This window comes from Balaenoptera borealis (assembly GCF_965194805.1).
Source record: "Balaenoptera borealis genome assembly, chromosome: 19".
NCBI lineage: Eukaryota > Metazoa > Chordata > Mammalia > Artiodactyla > Balaenopteridae > Balaenoptera > Balaenoptera borealis.
The window spans coordinates 59,599,402-59,618,751 of record NC_138878.1 but is presented as its reverse complement, the minus strand read 5'-3'; the positions used below and the strand labels follow the sequence as shown (position 1 = coordinate 59,618,751).

The window sequence follows — 19,350 nt, the reverse complement described above, 5'->3', positions numbered from 1 at the left end:
GCTGGGCACCCAGCTAAGAACCAGACAGCTGCTCAGTTCACCTGTTATATTCAGGGCCCATTTCCACATCAGCCATAGAGAGCTTTCATCATTTCTGAGAGCCACTGCATCATCAGGGTTCACCTACAGGAAAGATAAAACCCTCCAGCTCTTTTAGAAGAAAGGATGTTTCTCAACATTTTATGATAAACATTTCCAAACATACAGCAACATTAAAAGAGGTTTACATTTGAACACCCACATATCCACCACAAAGATTCTCCCAGTAACACTTTACTGTACTTTCTTTACCACATTTTGATCCATTAGTCCATCCCTCTATCCATCCATCAGCCTATCTTATTTTTGACGCATTTCAAAATAAATTAGGCAGAAAGCAATTTAATACAAAGAATGAGGCTTGCACAGTCATCAGAAGGGCTATAGGAAATGCCTCTTGGCTAGGCTTCCGGGAACAACACTACACAGCTGACCCACCAGAGGAGCTGCTGCCTCTGAGGCTGCCTACTTGATTTTTCTGTTGAAAAACGCATCAATTTAATGCCATCCAGGCGCCAAGAAGCCATGACACCCATGAAGTTGGTGATAGGACACTGGAAGTTCACCTTGGGAAATCCTGATGTCCCTAGCCTACCTTCGCCAGCAGAACCCGTGCAAAGCTGCAGCCGGGGGGCCTGTCTCACTCCTGTCTCCTTGCAGATCCTGGGTGATGTGTCTCATTGGCCAACTCTAACTCACATCCTGGGCCCACTGGGCTGGGCAGTCGGGGAAGTACCCTTTAGAGCTCTGCAGCCTCTCGGTATAGGAAAGCCCAGTCACAGGGGACTGTTACATGCACAAACTGGGAATCATCTGCTTCTGGCAGTTGAGTTGTTTCCCACTTATTACCACTCTCAACCTCACTGCCAAGAACATCCTTGAATGCCCAGCTTTCCCCTCTTGGATCTGTTGCCTCTCTGGTGTTAGGAGGATGACCAGGGGACAGGCCTGCAGCTCAGAATTGCGAGGAAGGAGAAGGTACAGAGGGGAGCTTCTGCACCATCTTTGGGGTGAACTCAGCAAACTGGGGCCTTCAGCTCAGTGTGTTCACTTGCTAACAGAAAGAAATCTCCCCTGCCACAAGGAGAGTTCTGGGTAAGGGGTTCCAGAACTGCATGCTTCATCTTCCCTGGCCATTGGGCCATCATCCTTTCTCCCCAGTTAGAGCTGGAGGCTTCTCGAATTAAGTCTGTTTTGCAGACAAGGAGCCCAAGGCCCAGAAATAGGAAATGTCTTACTCAAGATCACACTGCAGGAACCTGTGGCCCATAACTTGGATTCTTGGAACGAAGAGGCCACTGGGTGACTCCAGGCCGTGTCCTCAAAGTGAAGGTTCAGGAAGGAAGAGGAGGGAGTCAGGGGTACGGGACGATGCCTTCCCAGAGTCTAGACATTCCTCCTGTTGCATTTGCTGCAGTTGTCCTATTCTGCCTTGGATTTGCCCTCGGGGATGACCAGGAGCTCCTTCGTCTCAACTGAGCAGTTCCGATGGAAGGAGTAGTAGCGCCCACAGCAGCTCCACGTGCTGTCCTTGAGGTCCGGGGCCATGCTGTCTCCACTTGGGTCACCTGCACATCGCCTGGGGACCAGAAACAGCTCAGCCTGGGCAGAGCTGGGTGGTGGGGCTCCCTGCCTGGGGGTGCTTTGGCCCCCTCCCCTCCTCACTCTAGTTCAGCTCTTATCCCCCTTCTGGGGACTGCCGCTCACCTCCCGTGGTGTTTGTCCCTTCAACCGGCTAACGCCTGCTCCTCTTCCTTCCTGCCTGGCTTTGTCTATCCTGCTCTGTTTTATTCTCTTCTGTTTGTTTCAGGTTTTTGTTTTTTGTTTTTATTTTAAATTAATTAATTAATTAATTAATTTTTGGCTGTGTTGGGTCTTCGTTTCTGTGCGAGGGCTTTCTCTAGTTGCGGCAAGCGGGGGCCACTCTTCATCGCGGTGCGCGGGCCTCTCACTATCGTGGCCTCTCTTGTTGCGGAGCATAGGCTCCAGATGCGCAGGCTCAGTCGTTGTGGCTGACGGGCCCAGTTGCTCCGCGGCATGTGGGATCTTCCCAGACCAGGGCTCGAACCCGTGTTCCCTGCATTGGCAGGCAGATTCTCAACCACTGTGCCACCAGGGAAGCCCTTGTTTCAGTTTCTAATGGCTTTATTGAGGTAGACTTGATACACAATAAACTGCACATATTTAAAGTATACAATTTGATGTTTTGATAGACATGTACACCCATGAAACCATCACCACAATCTAGAGAGTGAACATCTCCATCACCTCCAAAGTATCCCCATGCCCCTTGTAATCCCAGCCCCTGCCCTTGACTCCCCGAACCCCAGGCAACCACTGATCTGCTAGAGAGTAGCTTTCATTTTCTAGAATTTTATGTAATTGGGATTATACAATGGGAATTTAAATTTGTTTTCTTTAAAGAGATGCTGGTCATCATACGCCACGTTGATTTTGCAGCTTATGATCATAGCTCTGCAGATGAAAACTCCCGCTTGGAAGGCTGTCATACCCACAACCCACCTCACTTGTTCGCCTCCCCTCAGAAGATCCCAGCCTTCACACCTCCTCACCCCTACACTCACCCTGGGGTTCTTGGCTCAGGGAGGACAACCCGTTAAGAGGATGACCACAGCAGGAGACAGAGGAGAGAAGAGTGGGGACTGGGTGCGGGGGCCCCGGGTGAGGTCGTTACCGGAGAAAGTGGGGAGCAGGGTCCTGCAGCTGAAGCGGGCCTGGGCCTATTACACTGGCTGCTGGCAGGGCCCAGTGCCTTGCAGGGGTCTCCTGGCTGGCACACAGCCACTCTGCAGCAGCGAAGCTTCCCAAGAAAGATCCAAAGGCTCCTCAGATGCCATCTGAGATACTTCCTGATTAATTTCCCAAGAAACTGTCTTCCCCAGGAGGATTATTCAGGTGACCTTGTCACATGGCCATAAACCTTTGGGTCACCAAATGGTGTCATGCACCACTCACGTGCCTCTTACCCTAGAAGTCACCCGTAAACTCCCCTTACGAGTCCTGATGGTCTTGAGGGTCAGCCCCTCAGGGGTGGCTGGTGCTCAGGGTGCACCCCTGGATGGCTGAATGCAGAGCAGGTCCCTGGCCTGGCAGTTGAAGGAAGCTTTCCCCTAAATGGACCAGGCATGTGGGGGCAGGGTGCATTGCTTTGGTATCCAAATCTTTCTATAAATCCATACTTCGTTTCTTGGAGAAGAAGGTGAGAGTGACTGTTTTCGTTTTCTTCAGATAAATACCCAGAAGTGGAATTGCTGGATCATATGGTAGTTCTATTTTTAAGTTTTTGAGGAACCTTCATACTGTTCTCCATAGTGGCTGCACCAGTTTACAGTCCCACCAACAATGTACATGGATTCCCTTTTCTCCATATCCTCACCATCACTTGTTATTTCTTGTCTTTTTGATAATAGCCATTCTCATAGGTGTGAGATGATAGCTCATTGTGGTTTTGATTTGCATTTCCCTGATGATTAGTGATGTTGAACATCTTTTCATGTACCTGTTAGCCATCTTCTTTGAAAAAATGTCTATTCAGATCCTCTGCCCATTAAATTGAATTGTTTGGTTTTTCTGCTGTTGCGTTATATGAGTACTTTATATATTTCAGATATTAACCCTTTATCAGATGTATGATTTGCAAATATTTTCTCCCATTCAGTATGTTGCCTTTTCATTTTGTTTATGGTTTTCTTTACTGTGCAGAAGCTTTTTAGTTTGAATTGTTTATTTTTGCTTTTGTTGCCTTTGCTTTTGGTGTCAAATCCAAAAAATCATTACCAAGACTGATGTTAAGGAGCTCATCACCTGTTTTCTTCTAGGAGTTTGATGGTTTCAGGCGTTACATTCAAGTATTTAATCCATTTTGAGTTAATTTTTGTATATGGTGTAAGATAGTGGTCCAGTTTCATTCTTTATATGTGGCTGTCTAGTTTTCCCAGTGCCTTTTATTGAAAAGGCTGTCCTTTCCCCATTGTATATTCTTGGCTCCTTTGTCATAAATTAATTGACTATATATGTGTGGGTTTATTTAGGGGCTCTCTATTTTTTTTAATTAAATATTTATTTATTTATTTATTTGGCTGCACTGTGTCTTAGTTGTAGCATGCGGGATCTTTAGTTGAGGCATGTGAACTCTTAGTTGTGGCATGTGGGATCTAGTTCCCTGACCAGGGATCAAACCTGGGCCCCCTGCCCTGGGAGTGTGGAGTCTTAGCCACTGGACCACCAGGGAAGTCCCAGGGGCTCTCTATTTTGTTCTCTTGATCTGTTACCTATTTTTATGCCAATACCATACTGTTTTGATTACTATAGCTTTGTAATATAGTTTGAAATCAGGGAGTGTGATGCCTCCAGCTTTGTTCCTCTTTCTCAAGATTGCTTTGGCTATTCAGGATATTTTGTGGTTCCATACAAATTTTACAGTCATTTGTTCTATTTCTGTGAAAAATGCCATTGGTATTTTGATAGGAATTGCATTAAATCTGTAGATTGCTTTGGGTGGTATGTACATTTCAATAATATTAATTCTTCCAATTCATGAACACAGAATATCTTTCTATTTATTTGTGTATTCTTCAGTTTCTTTCATCAATGTCTTAATAATTTTCAGTGTACACATATTTCACCCCCTTGGTTAAATTAATTCCTAGGTATTTTATTCTTTTTGATGCAGTTGTAAATGGTATTTTTTTTCTTAACTTCTCTTTCTGCTAGTTTGTTATTAGTGTACAGAAACACAACAGATTTCTGTGTATTGATTTTGTATCTTGCAACTTTACTGAATTCATTTATTAGTTCTAACAGTTTTTTGGTGGAATCTTTAGGGTTTTCTAGATACATCATGTCATCTGCAAATAGTGACAGTTTTACTTCTTTTATTCCGGTTTGGATGGCTTTTATTTCTTTCTCTTGCCTAATTGCTCTGGCTAGGCCTTCCAATACTATGTTGAATTAAAGTGGTGAGAGTGGGCATCCTTGTCTTGTTCCTGATCTCAGAGGAAAAGTTTTCAGCTTTTTATCATTGAGTATGATGTTAGCTGTAGGCTTGTCATATATGTCCTTTATTGTGTTGAGTTACTTTCCCTCTATACGCACTTTGTTGAGAGTTTTTATTATAAGTGGATGCTGAATTTTGTCAGATACTTTCTCTACTTCTATTGAGGTGATCATATATATGATTTTTATCCTTCATTTTGTTAATATATTGTATCACGTTGATTGATATGTCATCCTTGCATCCCTGGAATAAACCCCATTTGATCATGGTGTATGATCCTTTTAATGTATTATTGAAATTGGTTTGCTAATATTTTGTTGAGGATTTTTCTATCTATGTTCATCAGGAATATTGGCCTGTAATTTTCTTTTCTTGTGGTGTCCTTGTTTGGTTTTGGTATTAGGGTAATGCTGGCCTCATAAAATGAGTTTGGAAGTGTTCCATCCTCTTCTGTTTTTTGGAAGAGTTTGGGAAGGATTGGTATTAATTCTTCTTTGAATGTTTGGTAGAATTCACCAGTGAAGCTGTCTGGTCCCAGACTTTTGTTTTTTGGGAGGTTTTTGATTACTGATTCAATTTTCTTAGTGGTCATTGGTCTGTTCAGATTTTCTATTTCTTCATGATCCAATCTTGGAAGGTTGTGTATTTCTAGGGATTTATTCATTTCTTCTAGGTGGTCCAATTTATTGGCATGTAATTGTTCATATAGTCTCTTATGATCCATTGTATTTCTGTCGAATCAGTCGTAACTTCTTCATTTCTTTTTTTCTTTAATTTATTTATTTAATTTATTTATTCTTGGCTGCGTTGGGTCTTCGTTGCTGCACACAGGCTTTCTCTAGTTGCGGTGAGCAGGGGGCTACTCTTCATTGCGGTACACGTGCTTCTCATTGCGGTGGCTTCTCTTGTTGTGGAACATGGGCTCTAGGTGCACGGCTTCAGTAGTTGTGGCGTGCGGGCTCAGTAGTTGTGACTTGCGGGCTCTAGAGTGCAGGCTCAGTAGTTGTGGCACAAGGGCTTAGTTGCTCTGCAGCATGTTGTATCTTCCTGGACCAGGGATTGAACCTGTGTCGCCTGCACTGGCAGGTGAATTCTTTTTTTTTTTTTAATTTATTTATTTTTGTTTGCATTGGGTCTTCATTGCTGCACATGGGTTTTCTCTAGTTGTAGTGAGCAGGGGCTACTCTTTGTTGCAGTGCATGGGCTTCTCATTGCGGTGGCTCCTCTTATTGCAGAGCATGGGCTCTAGGTTAATGGTCTTAAGTAGTTGTGGCTTGTGAGCTCTAGAGCGCAGGCTCAGTAGTTGTGGCACACGGGCCTAGTTGCTCCGCGGCATTTGGGATCTTCCTGGACCAGGGCTCGAACCCATGTCCCCTGCATTGTCAGGTGGATTCTTAACTACTGTGCCACCAGGGAAGCCCCTCCTCCTTCATTTCTGATTTTGATCCCTCTCTCTTTTTTTTTTGTTGGTGAGTCTAGCTAAAGGTTTATCAATTTTGTTTATATTTTCAAAGAACCAGCTCTTGGTTTCATTGACCTTTTATATTGTCTTTTTAGTTTCTATTTCATTTATTTCTACTCTGATCTTTGTTATTTCCTTCCTTCTACTAACTTTGGGCTTCATTTGTCCTTTTTCTGGAAGTTAGGTTGTTTATTTGAGATTTTTTTTGTTTCTTGATGTAGGTGTTTATCATGATGAACTTCCCTCTTAGAACTGCTTTTGCTGCATCCCATGAGGTTTGGTATGTTGTTATTTCATTTTCATTCATCTCATACTATTTTTAAAAATTTCTCTTCTGATTTCTTCATTGACCCATTGGTTGTACAATACATGGTGTTTAATCTCCACAGATTTGTGAATTTTCCAGTTTTCTTATAATTGATTTCTAGGTTCATATCAGTGTGGTCAGAAAAGATGCTTGATATGATTTCAGTCTTCTTAAATTTGTTAAGGCTTGTTTTGTGGCCTAACTTATAATCTATACTGGAGAACATTCCATGTGCACTTGAGAAGAATGTGTATTCTGTGGCTTTTGGGTGGAATATTTGGCTTGGACAAGTCTTCTAAATGTATTTGTGTTTTAAAAATTACATTAATTACTAACGTTGTCAAAGGAGTATGAGTACTTAGTTTAAAGAGTCAAATATATCTATGATTTATGATAAAAAGAAGAAAACTGAACCTTTTCCACCTCAATTCCTGTTCCCCACAGGTAAACAGTTTAAATGTTTTAGCTGTTTTTTGGTATTTACCACCATATTTCTAAAAATTGTTTCCCCATTTTTAAATTTTATTTTTTTGGCCACGCTGCACAGCATGCGGGATCTTAGTTCCCTGACCAGGGCTCAAACCCTCGCCCCCTGCAGTGGAAGCGTGGAGTCTTATCCACTGGACCGCCAAGGAAGTCCCTGTTTCCCCATTTTTTATTACCGGTTGACTTCTTATTATGGAAGGTAAGGATTTAGGGCTTTTATTCTCCCCCTCCCATGTTTTAAAAAGCACTCGCCTCTCCATAGCTAACGTATTTAGCAGTTCAGTATTTAACATCTCTGTCACAGCCCTTTCATCATCCCAGGCTACATAAGTAATAGGTAGATAATAGGTAGTGTAGTTATGATGACTCACTGCTCACATTTGAATGATGGCCCATATTAGGAACACGTTCCCTTTACTTTACAAGGAAGCAGCCATTGTGTGCATGAAGGTGTGTTTCCAGTGTTGGGGGAGAGGCCCTTGGTCCTGTCTCATGTCCTTAAACGCCCGAGGCGCCTGACCTCTCTCCCCCCGCAACCCCCGCCGGCCCTGTCCTTGTCTTGGCAGCACAGTTTCCTGAGGAAACAGATACATTCCAGCCAAATGCAGTCTCTCATGTGCAGGAAAACACTTTCACAGTATACACAGACCTCAGAAATATTGCCAGTCCTATTCCAAGGCCACCACGTAAAGCAAACCCCACAGTAAAGTGAACATCACAATAAGGCAGATGACGAGTTTTTGGGTGTGGTGATGAGTAGAGCCAGGTGAGAGGGAGCCATGCCAGGGGTCCATGGCTACCTCCCAGGGGCTTCCACAGATCAGCCCTCTCACTGAGTACCTGTTCTTTGCCCCATCCAGGGCTGGGGACACTGCAGCGACCAATTCAGCTCCAAATCCTACCTTCATGGGGCGCATAGTCCAGTTGGGGAGATAGACTTGTCACCACACAGTGATGGCCCAGAGTGGTCAAAGCTAGGGCGGGGATCGGGGAGGAGAGGATATCTGAGTTGGGATACTCTGTGGTATGGAGGATGGATCAAAGGGAATGAGACTGGAGATACAGAGAGGAGGCTGAAAACTATTCTTTGTAGCCCTAGGGCATAGAGCTCAGACCACTGGGTAGGACATATTTCCAGGAATAAAATTCCACACAGGAGTCAGGAAGAGGATGCTAAATTAACATTTATTAAATTGAGCGGTTTCTCTTTTAGTCTTTCATTGCCATTCTCCCAATCCTGCCGGTTGGGTATCCCCAGTTTACTGATGGGGAAAGTGAGGTACAGCTTGCATATCCAGGAAGTGACAGAGCCAAGATTTGAGTCCAGGTCTGTATGACTCCACAGGCCTTGCTGCCGTTTATTAAGCCTGGCCCTGAGTGAAAAGTTTTTGCGTGAACTCATTTAGTCTTTTCAGCAGTACTATCCTGTAGGAGGGAGGGTCCTTATTGTGAAGATGAATGAAGGCTTAGAGAAGAATACTCCCTTGCCCACAGCCAAATGGCCCAACTTGGACTCAGTGTCTCCTCCTCAAGGGCACAGGCAGAAGTGAAGGTAGCAGACCCACGCACCTACAGTCAATTCATCTAAGACAAAGGAGGCAAGAATATACAGTGGAGAACAAAACAGTCTCTTCAACAAGTGGTGCTGGGAAAACTGGACAGCCACATGTAGAACAGTCAGGTTAGAACATTTCCTCACACCATATACAAAAATTCAAAATGGTTTAAAGACCTAAATGTAACACCTGAAACCATAAAACCCCTAGAAGAAACACTCTTTGACATAAATCGTAACAACATTTTCTTGGACCAGTCTCCTAAGACAAAAGAAATAAAAGCAAAAGTAGGACTTCCCTGGTGGCACAGTGGTGAAGAATCCACCTGCCAATGCAGGGGACACGGGTTCAATCCCTGGCCTGGGAGGATCCCACAAGCTGCGGAGCAACTAAGCCCATGTGCCACAACTACTGAGCCTGTGCTCTAGAGCCCATGAGCCACAACTACTGAGCCCGCATGCCACAGCTACTGAAGCCTGCACTCCTAGAGCCCATGCTCTGCAACAAGAGAGGCCACCGCAATGAGAGGCCCACGCACCGCAACGAAGAGTAGCCCCCGCTCGCCACAACTAGAGAAAGCCCACGCACAGCAATGAAGACCCAACGCAGCCATAAATAAATAAATAAATAAATAAAACAAAGAAATTTTTAAAAAATAAAATAAAAGCAAAAGTAAATAAATGGGGTCTAATTAAACTTAAAAGTTTTTGCTCAGCAAAGGAAACCACTGACAAAACCAAAAGACAACCTATGGAATGGGAGAAGGTATTTGCAAACAATGCAACCGACAAGGGGTTAATATCCAAAATATATAAATGGCTCATACAACTCTATATTTTTTTTAAAAATCAAAAATCAAAAAATGGACAGAAGACTTGAATAGACATTTTTCCAAAGAAGACATACAAATGGTTAACAAGCATATGAAAAGATGCCCAACATCACTAATTATTAGAGAAATGCAAATCAAAACCACAATGAAGTATCACCTCACACCTGTCAGAATGGCTACCATTTTTTTATATATAAATTTATTTTATTTATTTATTTTTGGCTGCATTGGTCTTTCATTGCTGTGCACGGGCTTTCTCTAGTTGCAGCGAGCAAGGGCTGCTCTCTGTTGTGGTGCGTGGTCTTCTCATTGCGGTGGCTTCTCTTGTTGCAAAGCACGAGCTCTAGGCAAGTGGGCTTCAGTAGTTGTAGCACACGGGCTCAGTAGTTGTGGCTCGCGGGATCTAGAGTGCAGGCTTCAGTAGTTGTGGCGCACGGGCTTAGTTGCTCCACAGCAGGTGGGATCTTCACAGACCAGGGATCGAACCCGTGTCCCCTGCATTGGCAGGTGGATTCTTAACCACTGCGCCACCAGGGAAGTCCCCAGAATAGCTATCATTAAAAAATCTATAAATAGCAAGCATTGGAGATGATGTGGAGAAAAGGGAACCCTTTTACACTGTTGTGGGAATAAAATAGTATGAAAGTTCCTTAAAAAATTAAAAATAGAGCTGTAGATGATCCAGCAGTTCTACTCCTAGGCACATATCTGGAAAAAATGAAAACACTAATTTGGAAAGATACATGCACTCCAGTGTTCATAGCAGCACTATTTTACAATAGCCAAGACATGGAAGCAACCCAAGTGCCCATCAACAGACGGTTGTGATTCTTCTGGGAAGAAGAGGGACCTCAGTCCTTGTCTTCTTTGAAGAAGGAATTCAGCAAAGAGACCAAGATTGTGAAACAGATAAAGCATTTAATACAAGCAAAGTACGTGTGGAAGAACACACGGGAGAACTTGGAGTGAGTTGCGTGCCAATAGGAAGGATTTAAGTTGCTTGTATCGGGGCAGTTTTCCGGGTTGCCTTTGGCCAATCATCTCGCCTGTGTCCATATTTGGTCTGACTCAGGGTCCTTCCTGGTGTGCACGCACATCTCTCAGTGAAGGTGGATTCCAGGGTGAAGGTTTCTGGGAGGTTGGCAGGACAAATCCTGAGCTGGTGCCTCCTCCCTCCCTTTTTCCCTCCCCTAGACTGAGGACCTTCCCTGTGCATGTGTCAGGCCGGGAAATCCCCTTTACCACAAGCATGAGAAGAATGTAGTCGCTTTGGCTTTTACCCAGGCAAGGCCCAATACTCCTGATGGTATCTGATCTCAAAGTATCAGCAGGAGACCTCTTGGAGCTGTTCAGCCTGGGGCCTCATCTATCTCCTACCTCAGCTGGATTAAAAAGATGTGAGATATATATGTATGTGTGTGCGTGTGTGTATGTATAATGGAATATTGCCTGGCCATAAAAAATAATGAAGTAGTGCCATTTGCAGCTCCATGGATGAACCTAGAGAATATTATGCTTACTGAAATAAGTCGGAAAGATAAATACAATATGATATCACCTATATGTAGAATCTAAAAAATAATACAAATGAATGTATATGCAAAACAGAAACAGACACACAGATATAGAAAACAAACTGTGGTTACCAAAGGGGAGAGGGAAGTGGGAAGGGACAAATTAGGGGTATGGAATTAACAGATACAAACTATATATAAAATAGGTAAGCAACAAGGATGTACTGTATAGCACAGGGAATTATACACATTATCGTGTAATAAACTGTAATGGAGTATAATCTATCACTATGCTGTTCACCTGAAACTAACACAAAATTGTAAATCAACATACTTCAATTCAAAAAAAAGTGGAAGTGGGGCTTCCCTGGTGGCGCAGTGGTTGAGAATCTGCCTGCCAATGCAGGGGACACGGGTTCGAGCCCTGGTCTGGGAAGATCCCACATGCCACGGAGCGACTAGGCCCGTGAGCCACAACTACTGAGCCTGCGCGTCTGGAGCCCGTGCTCCGCAACAAGAGAGGCCGCGATAGTGAGAGGCCCGCGCACCGCGATGAAGAATGGCACCCGCTTGCCGCAACTGGAGAAAGCCCTCGCACAGAAACGAAGACCCAACACAGCTAAAAATAAATAAATAAATAAATAAATTAAAAAAAAAAAAAAAAAAAAAAGTGGAAGTGAAGGTAGCAGTATGCCATGTGGTATGATGTTGTAAGTTTCAGCAGGGTGGCTAAGGGCAGATAAACAGGTTAGGTGAGTCCTGCCTTTTCCTTGGCTAAAGCAACCTGTTAAATTCTCTCCCCCTTGGGAAGAGCAGCATTCTCAACTCCTCAGAGATAGAGTAAACATCAAACTTTAGTTAAGATATAAACTTCGAAACAGACAACGTTTTGACAAAATTTGGATGCTTATCGTGACTAAATACGGTTAATTTGAGGAAACCTGAAAGAAAGCTGAGCCGTGCATCCACTCATTAAACTTTCCCCGAGTGCCTTCTCGATGCCCAGTGCTGGGCTGGGCATTTCTGGGAACCTGCCCTTAAGGAGCTACAGTCTAGCCTCCAGGCAGTGATAAAAGAGTTCCCTTGAAGCAGGGAGAGGCCAGAGGCCTCAAGGATCTTAAAAACAGTGAAACCAAAAAAAAAAAAAAAAACAGTGAAACCAGCCTTTTTGGTGAAAGGTCAAACAAGGCTGGGTGAAACATATTTCTATACCCATTTTAGAAGCATGGAGTTCTGCATCCATATTCTTTTTTTTAAATTCAACCTAGAATAAACAGCATCATGATGAGGGAAGCCCAGGGAGCTTTGGGAACCTAGAGGACGTGTCTGACGCAGCCTAGGTATCAGAGAGGGCTTCCTAGAGGAAGGGACACTCCAGGTGAGACCTCAAAGATGAATTGGGGCACAGTGGGAAAAGAGGAGTGGGGGAATGGTATCCCAGGCAGAGGTGAATTTAGGTGTGAGATGGAAGGGAGAGCAGAACGGGCCTGGGCCCAGCCCTTGCAGAGCGCATGATCCAGTGGGGGAGACAGATCTGTCACCAGTGACACCCAAGATTGATCAGGGTTGGGATGTTGGAGCCCAGGGAGCTAAGGATGCCCAGAGTGGGCATCTGACCTAGTCCTGAAGAAGGAAATACCTGAGACGCACCTTGAAGAACACCTAGGAGTTAGCAGGCATTTAGTAGAGGAAATCAACAAAATCAAAAGATGGTTCTTTGAAAAGATTAATACTACTCAAGGGGAAAAACACAAATTTCCATTAAAAGGGATGAAAAATGACACATTAATTCAGATCCTAATTCTAGGATGACAAGAGGATATTATGATCAACTTTAGCCAAAAAATTTGGCAATGTAGAGGAAATGGACAATTTCCTTGAAAAACACAATTAACAATATTGACACAAGAAAAAATAGAGAATCTGAATAGCCCTATATCTGTTAGAGACATTGAACCTATAATTTAAAACCTTCCCATAAAGAAAACCACAGGCTCAGACGGCTTCACTGGTAAATTCTTCCAAACATTTAAGCAAGAAAAATGTCATTACCCAAATTCTTCTAAATAATAGAGGAAGTGGAACACTTCCTTATTCATTTTATGAGTCCAGTAGAATACTGATACAACAACCTAACAGAGTCATTACAAGAAAGGAAAATTTTAGGCCAAGATCTCTTCTGAACATGGATTCAGATATCCTAAACAAAAATATTAGCAATAGAATCCAGCATTAAATAAGAAAGATAATAAATTATGACCTAGTGGGATTTATTCCAAGACTACAAGGTTGGTCTAGCATTTGAAAAGCAATCAGATATGTGTGGGTCTAGTTTTGGACAGTCTGTTCTTTCCCAGTCTTCTATTTGTCCATCCTGGTACCAATACTATCTTGTCTTAATTACTTTAACTTTGTAGTTAGTCTTGAAATCTGATAGTGTAAATCTTCAAACTTTGCTCTTCTTTAAATTTTTCTATTCTTAGGACCTCTGCACTTCCCCTAAATTTTAGGATCAACTTGTTCCCAACAACAGAAAAACTCATTAAGATGTTTATTGCGATAGTCTGGGTGATGCAATGCCCTGTGATTCAGCAGTTTCACTCCTGGGAAACCTTTCTACTCTAGGCTCCCTAAATGCCCCTCAGTGGGGTATGGATGAATGAACCACATGGCAACACAGTGGATCTCACAGACATATTGCTGAGCAAAAGAAGTCAGACCAGAAAGAGTACAAATGATCTATCAGGAAGAAGACAGAATAGGATTTAAAGAGAACATATCATCTATCATAAGAGGTCAGAATAGTGACATTAAGGGTACTGACTGGAAGAGGGCTTGAAAGTGGGAGCCATTTGGAGTGTGGGAATGTTCTAGATCTTGATCTAGGTGATGCCTACATATTAAAAAATTATCCAGCTCTACACTTAACATTTGTGTACTTTGTATAAGTTATATTTTACTAAAAAGGAAAAAAAAGAATGGATATAGGGAGGTCACTGGAAGGAAAGTCATTTACATAACTCAGTTGTATTTCTATATACCAGCCCCAACCAAATTGAAAATGAAATTTAAAATACCATGACAGGGAATTCCCTGGCAGTCCAGTGGTTAGGACTCTGCACTTTGCAGGGGGCACGGGTTCGATCCCTGGTGGGGGAACTAAAATCCTGCAAGCCAGCGGCGCAGCCAAAAAAAAAAAAAAAATACCATGAAGAATAATGGCAAAAAATATCATTACCTAGTAATAAGTAAAACCAAAGAGGTGTAAGACTTGCAGAGAAAATGAGAGGCTAAGTGGGGAGAGATACCACATTCGTGGATTGAAAGACTCAGTGTTAGGAAGATGTCACTGTCCTGAAAATGATCTGTAGACTCAGCGGAATTCCAACCAAAACTTAGGACAGTGGCTTTCAACCTTTTGACCATGTTCCAGTCACACACATATTTGTACAGTCACACACAAAACAAGACCAAAAGTTTTGTGAAACAGTACTTTCCTTGAGTACTTAAGATTGGCTTTTATGTTTTATTTTCTTTTTGTTGTTGTTGTATCTGTGAGCTTGGCTTGTTGTTGTTTTTATAAATTTATTTATTTACTTATTTATTTTTGTCTGCGTTGGGTCTTCGTTGCTGTGCGCGGGCTTTCTCTAGTTGTGGCGAGCAGGGGCTACTCTTTGTTGCGGTGCACAGGCTTCTCATTGCAGTGGTTCTCTTGTTGCGGAGCACGGGCTCTAGACACGGGGGCTTCAGTAGTTGTGGCTCACGGGCTCAGTAGTTGTGGCACACGGGCTCTAGAGCGCAGGCTCAGTAGTTGTGGCGCACGGGCTCAGTAGTTGTGGCGCACGGGCTTAGTTGCTCTGCGGCATGTGGGATCTTCCTGGACCAGGGCTTGAACCCGTGTCCCCTGCATTGGCAGGCGGATTCTTAACCACTGAGCCACCAGGGAAGTCCCTGTTGTTGTTGTTTTTTTAATTCCACATATAAGTGAGATCATATGGTATTTGTCTTTCTCTGACTTATTTCACTTAGCGTAATGCCCTCAAAGTCCATTGAATATTTTCTGTTATGTTGCAGGAAGGGGGACCCCTTCCAGGGCCTGAGAGTGGGCTCTTGTCTAACATTTGGAAATGAATTGTCCGAGGAGACACACGTGCTGACAAAGCAAAAGACTTTATTGGGAGGGGGCGCCTGGGCAGAGAGCAGCAGGGTAAGGGAACCCAGGAGAACTGCTCCGCCACGTGGCTCGCAGTCTCAGGTTATATGGTGATGGGGTTCGCTTCCGGGTTGTCTCTGGCCAATCACTCTGACTCAGGGTCCTTCCTGGTGGCGCGCATCTCTCAGCCAAGATGGATTTCAGTGAGGAGGATTCTGGGAGGTTGGCAGGACATATTGTGTCCTCCGTCTTCCTTTTGACCCCTCCTGGGTTAGCTGTACAAGACATACTGTGGGCTGGCGTGTCCTCCCTCCTTTCAGCCCCTCCTGAATTCTCCCAGTTAGTTTTCGGTGGCAGCACCTCATTCTTTATCAGAACCTCGTGTTGCGAGACAGCTCACGCAAGTGGTTATCACCGTGCCCGGCCGGGGCTGGCGGTTTCAGTCAACGGTTCCCTAACAATTATATTCTTGATTGTATTTTTAATGCTGGTTTGTGCAACCACGTTGATCTCATGACCCACTCATGGGACAAGATCTGCAGTTTGAGAACTGTCATGCGAGGGAAGATCAAGTCATCCTAGAAAATCATTGTTCAGCTGCGAGGAAACTGACGTGCTCTGTGGAGTAAGGGTAGAGAAGCTGTCTGACCTTGATCCTGAGGACACAGCAAGGCGTCCAGGTGCTTCCTCCAGGCGGCCCCTCCCTAACGCAGCCCATCACAGGGGCTCCTTTCTAGCTTAGTCACATCACACTGAACAGTGTTTCCACGATTGTCACCTTGTACGTGCCATTTGTTTTCATGTTTCTGACTTAGCTGATGCACAGAGTACAAGGGGCCGTATTATAGCCACCGAACAGCCTGTATGTTAAATCCTGATCATGTGAAAGGATGGTCTGGCCTAGGGAGACGTGGAGGGTGGAGAGGGGAAGCGGGGCTGCTCGTTTCCTCCCTGGCCATGTTGGGAGCTGAGGGAGATGGTGAAAAGAGTGTAAATACAAGAATAAGAAATATACAAATGTACAAATCGTTTGTAGGAATGGGGAGCGGAGGGTCCAGGGAAAGACAGGCTGCATGGGGAGGAACTGGTGGGGCCGAGGGACCAACAGGAGATAATTGTATAAATACAAGCAAATTTCCAGCTGGAAAACTCAGAAATAGAGATGAGCAACGTATGCTTATTATCAGAAGTCAAGGAGAGGATGCTGGGAGACGAAAAGGCCTGTTAGGGCGAGATTTAGAGGTATGTTTGAGGGATCAGGACTAGGTGGGGGGACTACTTTGGCTATTTTCTTTTTTGTTCCAACTACTTTTTTTTTTTTTTTTTTTTTGGCCGTGTTGCTCGGCATGTGGGATCTTAGTTCCCCGACCAGGGATTGAACCCACGCCCTCAGCAGTGAAATTGCGGAGTCCTAACCACCGGACCGCCAGGGAATTCCTGGCTTTTAATTTTTTTTTTTTTTTTAATATGTGGTTTAACACAAAGTTTGAATGCAAAGTTAATTTTTTTAAAATATTAATTAATTAATTAATTAATTTTGGCTGTGCTGGGTCTTCGTTTCTGTGCGAGGGCTTTCTCCAGTTGCAGCAATTAGGGGCCACTCTTCATCGCAGTGCGCGGGCCTCTCACTATCGCGGCCTCTCTTGTTTCGGAGCACAGGCTCCAGACGCGCAGGCTCAGTAGTTGTGGCTCATGGGCCCATTTGCTCCGCGGCATGTGGGATCTTCCCAGACCAGGGCTCGAACCCGTGTCCCCTGCATTGGCAGGCAGACTCTCAACCACTGCGCCAACAGGGAAGCCCCTGGCTTTTAATTTTATAGTTTGAGTACTTGATTTTCATGCAGTGCGTTACTTTTATTAGTGAAAAGAATGGTAGTCTTTTGGGTTTTTGTTGTCTTTTACCCAGCTCCTGATTACTGCATGGAGGACAGTTGCAGGGGGTGAGGCCGGGGCTGGCAGATGGGGAGGAAGCTGGGGCAGGGACCCATTGACGCAGTCAACGAGATGTACTGAGCACCATCTGTGTGCCTGGCCTGGCTCTGGACAGGGCTAGGGACACAGCCATGACTGTGAAAGCCCTGGGCCCACCTCGTGGGGCTCACAATCCAGCGCGGAGACGGAGTGCAAACAACTGGCTGGATGACAGGATCATTCCCAGTTGTGATAGGCGCTTTGAAAGGAATACACAGACTGATGGGAGGGCTGGAGGGTCCCTGAATAGGGAGGTCAAGAAGGGGACATTGGTCAGAGCCGGGACAGAGCCTGGACCAGAACAGTGGAAGGGGGTGTGGCGTTAAGAGGCAGCAGGGGCTTCCCCGGTGGCGCAGTGGTTGAGAATCCGCCTGCCAGTGCAGGGGACACGGGTTCGAGCCCTGGTCTGGGAAGATCCCACATGCCGCAGAGCAACTGGGCCCGTGCGCCACAACTACTGAGCCTGCGCGTCTGGAGCCTATGCTCCGCAACAAGAGAGGCCGCGATAGTGAGAGGCCCGCGCACCGCGATGAAGAGTGGTCCCCGCTCGCCGCAACTAGAGAAAGCCCTCGCACAGAAACGAAGACCCAACACAGCCATAAATAAATAAATAAATAATTAAAAAAAAAAAAAAAAAATAGGCAGCAGGGCTGGTGTGTGGGCATCATCTCCCCTTACGGAGGAGCCTCAAAGTGGACTGCCATCACCCACACAGTAGGTGGCAGAGCCCCACGCGGACCTCAGGATGACCTGACGCTGGGACCTCAGTGTGGGAGGGTTCTTCGCAGCCTGGACCCCAGGAACCCCACAGCACCAGGGCCTACGTAACAATTAGTAGTAATGGTGACCGCGGCAGCTGGCATACTGAGAGGGCCCTGGATACACTCCTCGGATCTTACCACCGGCTCCAGGCAGAGCTTCTCAAACATTTTTCTACTTAAAAAAAAATTTTTTTTTCATGAAAACACACAAAAAAATTTTTTAAATTTTACTCCTTTAAAAAATTGAAAAGTTGTATACCCTCTAGTGCATTTTCAAGTTGACAGCTAAAACTTCTGTTCATAAGTTCAAGTACCTGCAAAGGATATATTGGGTTGGCCAAAAAGTTGTGTAACATCTTATGGGAGGGCTTCCCTGGTGGCTCAGTGGTTAAGAATCCGCCTGTCAGTACAGAGGACACGGGTTCGAGCCCTGGTCCAGGAAGATCCCACATGCGTTGGAGCAACTAAGCCCGTGCGCCACAACTACTGAGCCTGCGCTCTAGAGCCCGCGAGCCACAACTACTGAGCCCGTGTGCCACAACTACTGAAGCCCGCGCACCTAGAGCCCATGCTCCGCAGCAAGAGAAGCCACCACAATGAGAAGCCTGCGCACCACAACTAAGAGTAGCCCCAGCTCGCCGCAACTAGAGAAAGCCTGCACACAGCAACAAAGACCCAACGCAGCCAAAAATTAATTAATTGATTAATTAAAAACAAACAAACAAACATCTTATGGAAAAACCCAAACGAACTTTTTCGCCAGCCCGGTAATTTCTGGTGCGTTAAGAATACTGAAATTTTTAAGCACCTGGACCATCCTTTCTTTGAAGTATCTAATGCAATCCACATACTCTTGTGATGTGGTGCCTGCCAATGTCCAGTTTATAAGAAAACAAAATGAGCAAGCTCTTCTTTTACAGTCGGAAATTTTACATTGTTCCTTTTTGTCCTTGAACTTATATTTACAGTTCCGTTCCCCACAGAATTCTATCTAATAAATGATGTGTCAGCAATCAAAATACGTACAGAAATTCAATTTTTAATTTGTTTAATTTCCTGAGACCATAAGATTCTAAATGTTAAAATATTTCCTCCTGGATTGAATTACCTTTAAAATTATTAGTCCACAATTAATTTAAAACATTTTATATTTTATGCATTTTCATGGATAATTATTAAACGTGAAAAGTAAAATGATAGGTAGGAAATGAATCTCCAAATGAGCTAGAAAACAGGGGATCCCCAATAATCC

At 44.4% G+C, this 19,350-nt stretch overlaps 1 protein-coding gene across 3 annotated transcripts in view; it reads left to right on the top strand.

The window, feature by feature from the left end:
• OPA3 (outer mitochondrial membrane lipid metabolism regulator OPA3) overlaps positions 1-19,350 on the top strand; it is a 44,537-nt gene that overhangs the window by 20,842 nt on the left and 4,345 nt on the right. Inside the window, exon 1 of one of the 3 annotated variants that reach the window (XM_082367689.1) lies at positions 13,535-14,008. The exons of the other annotated variants lie outside the window; for them this stretch is intronic. Within the exon in view, the coding sequence (XP_082223815.1) occupies positions 13,948-14,008 (61 nt within the window). The 5' untranslated portion in view covers positions 13,535-13,947. Of the gene's footprint in view, positions 1-13,534; positions 14,009-19,350 lie in introns of those variants that run through there. 3 annotated transcript variants of the gene reach the window in all.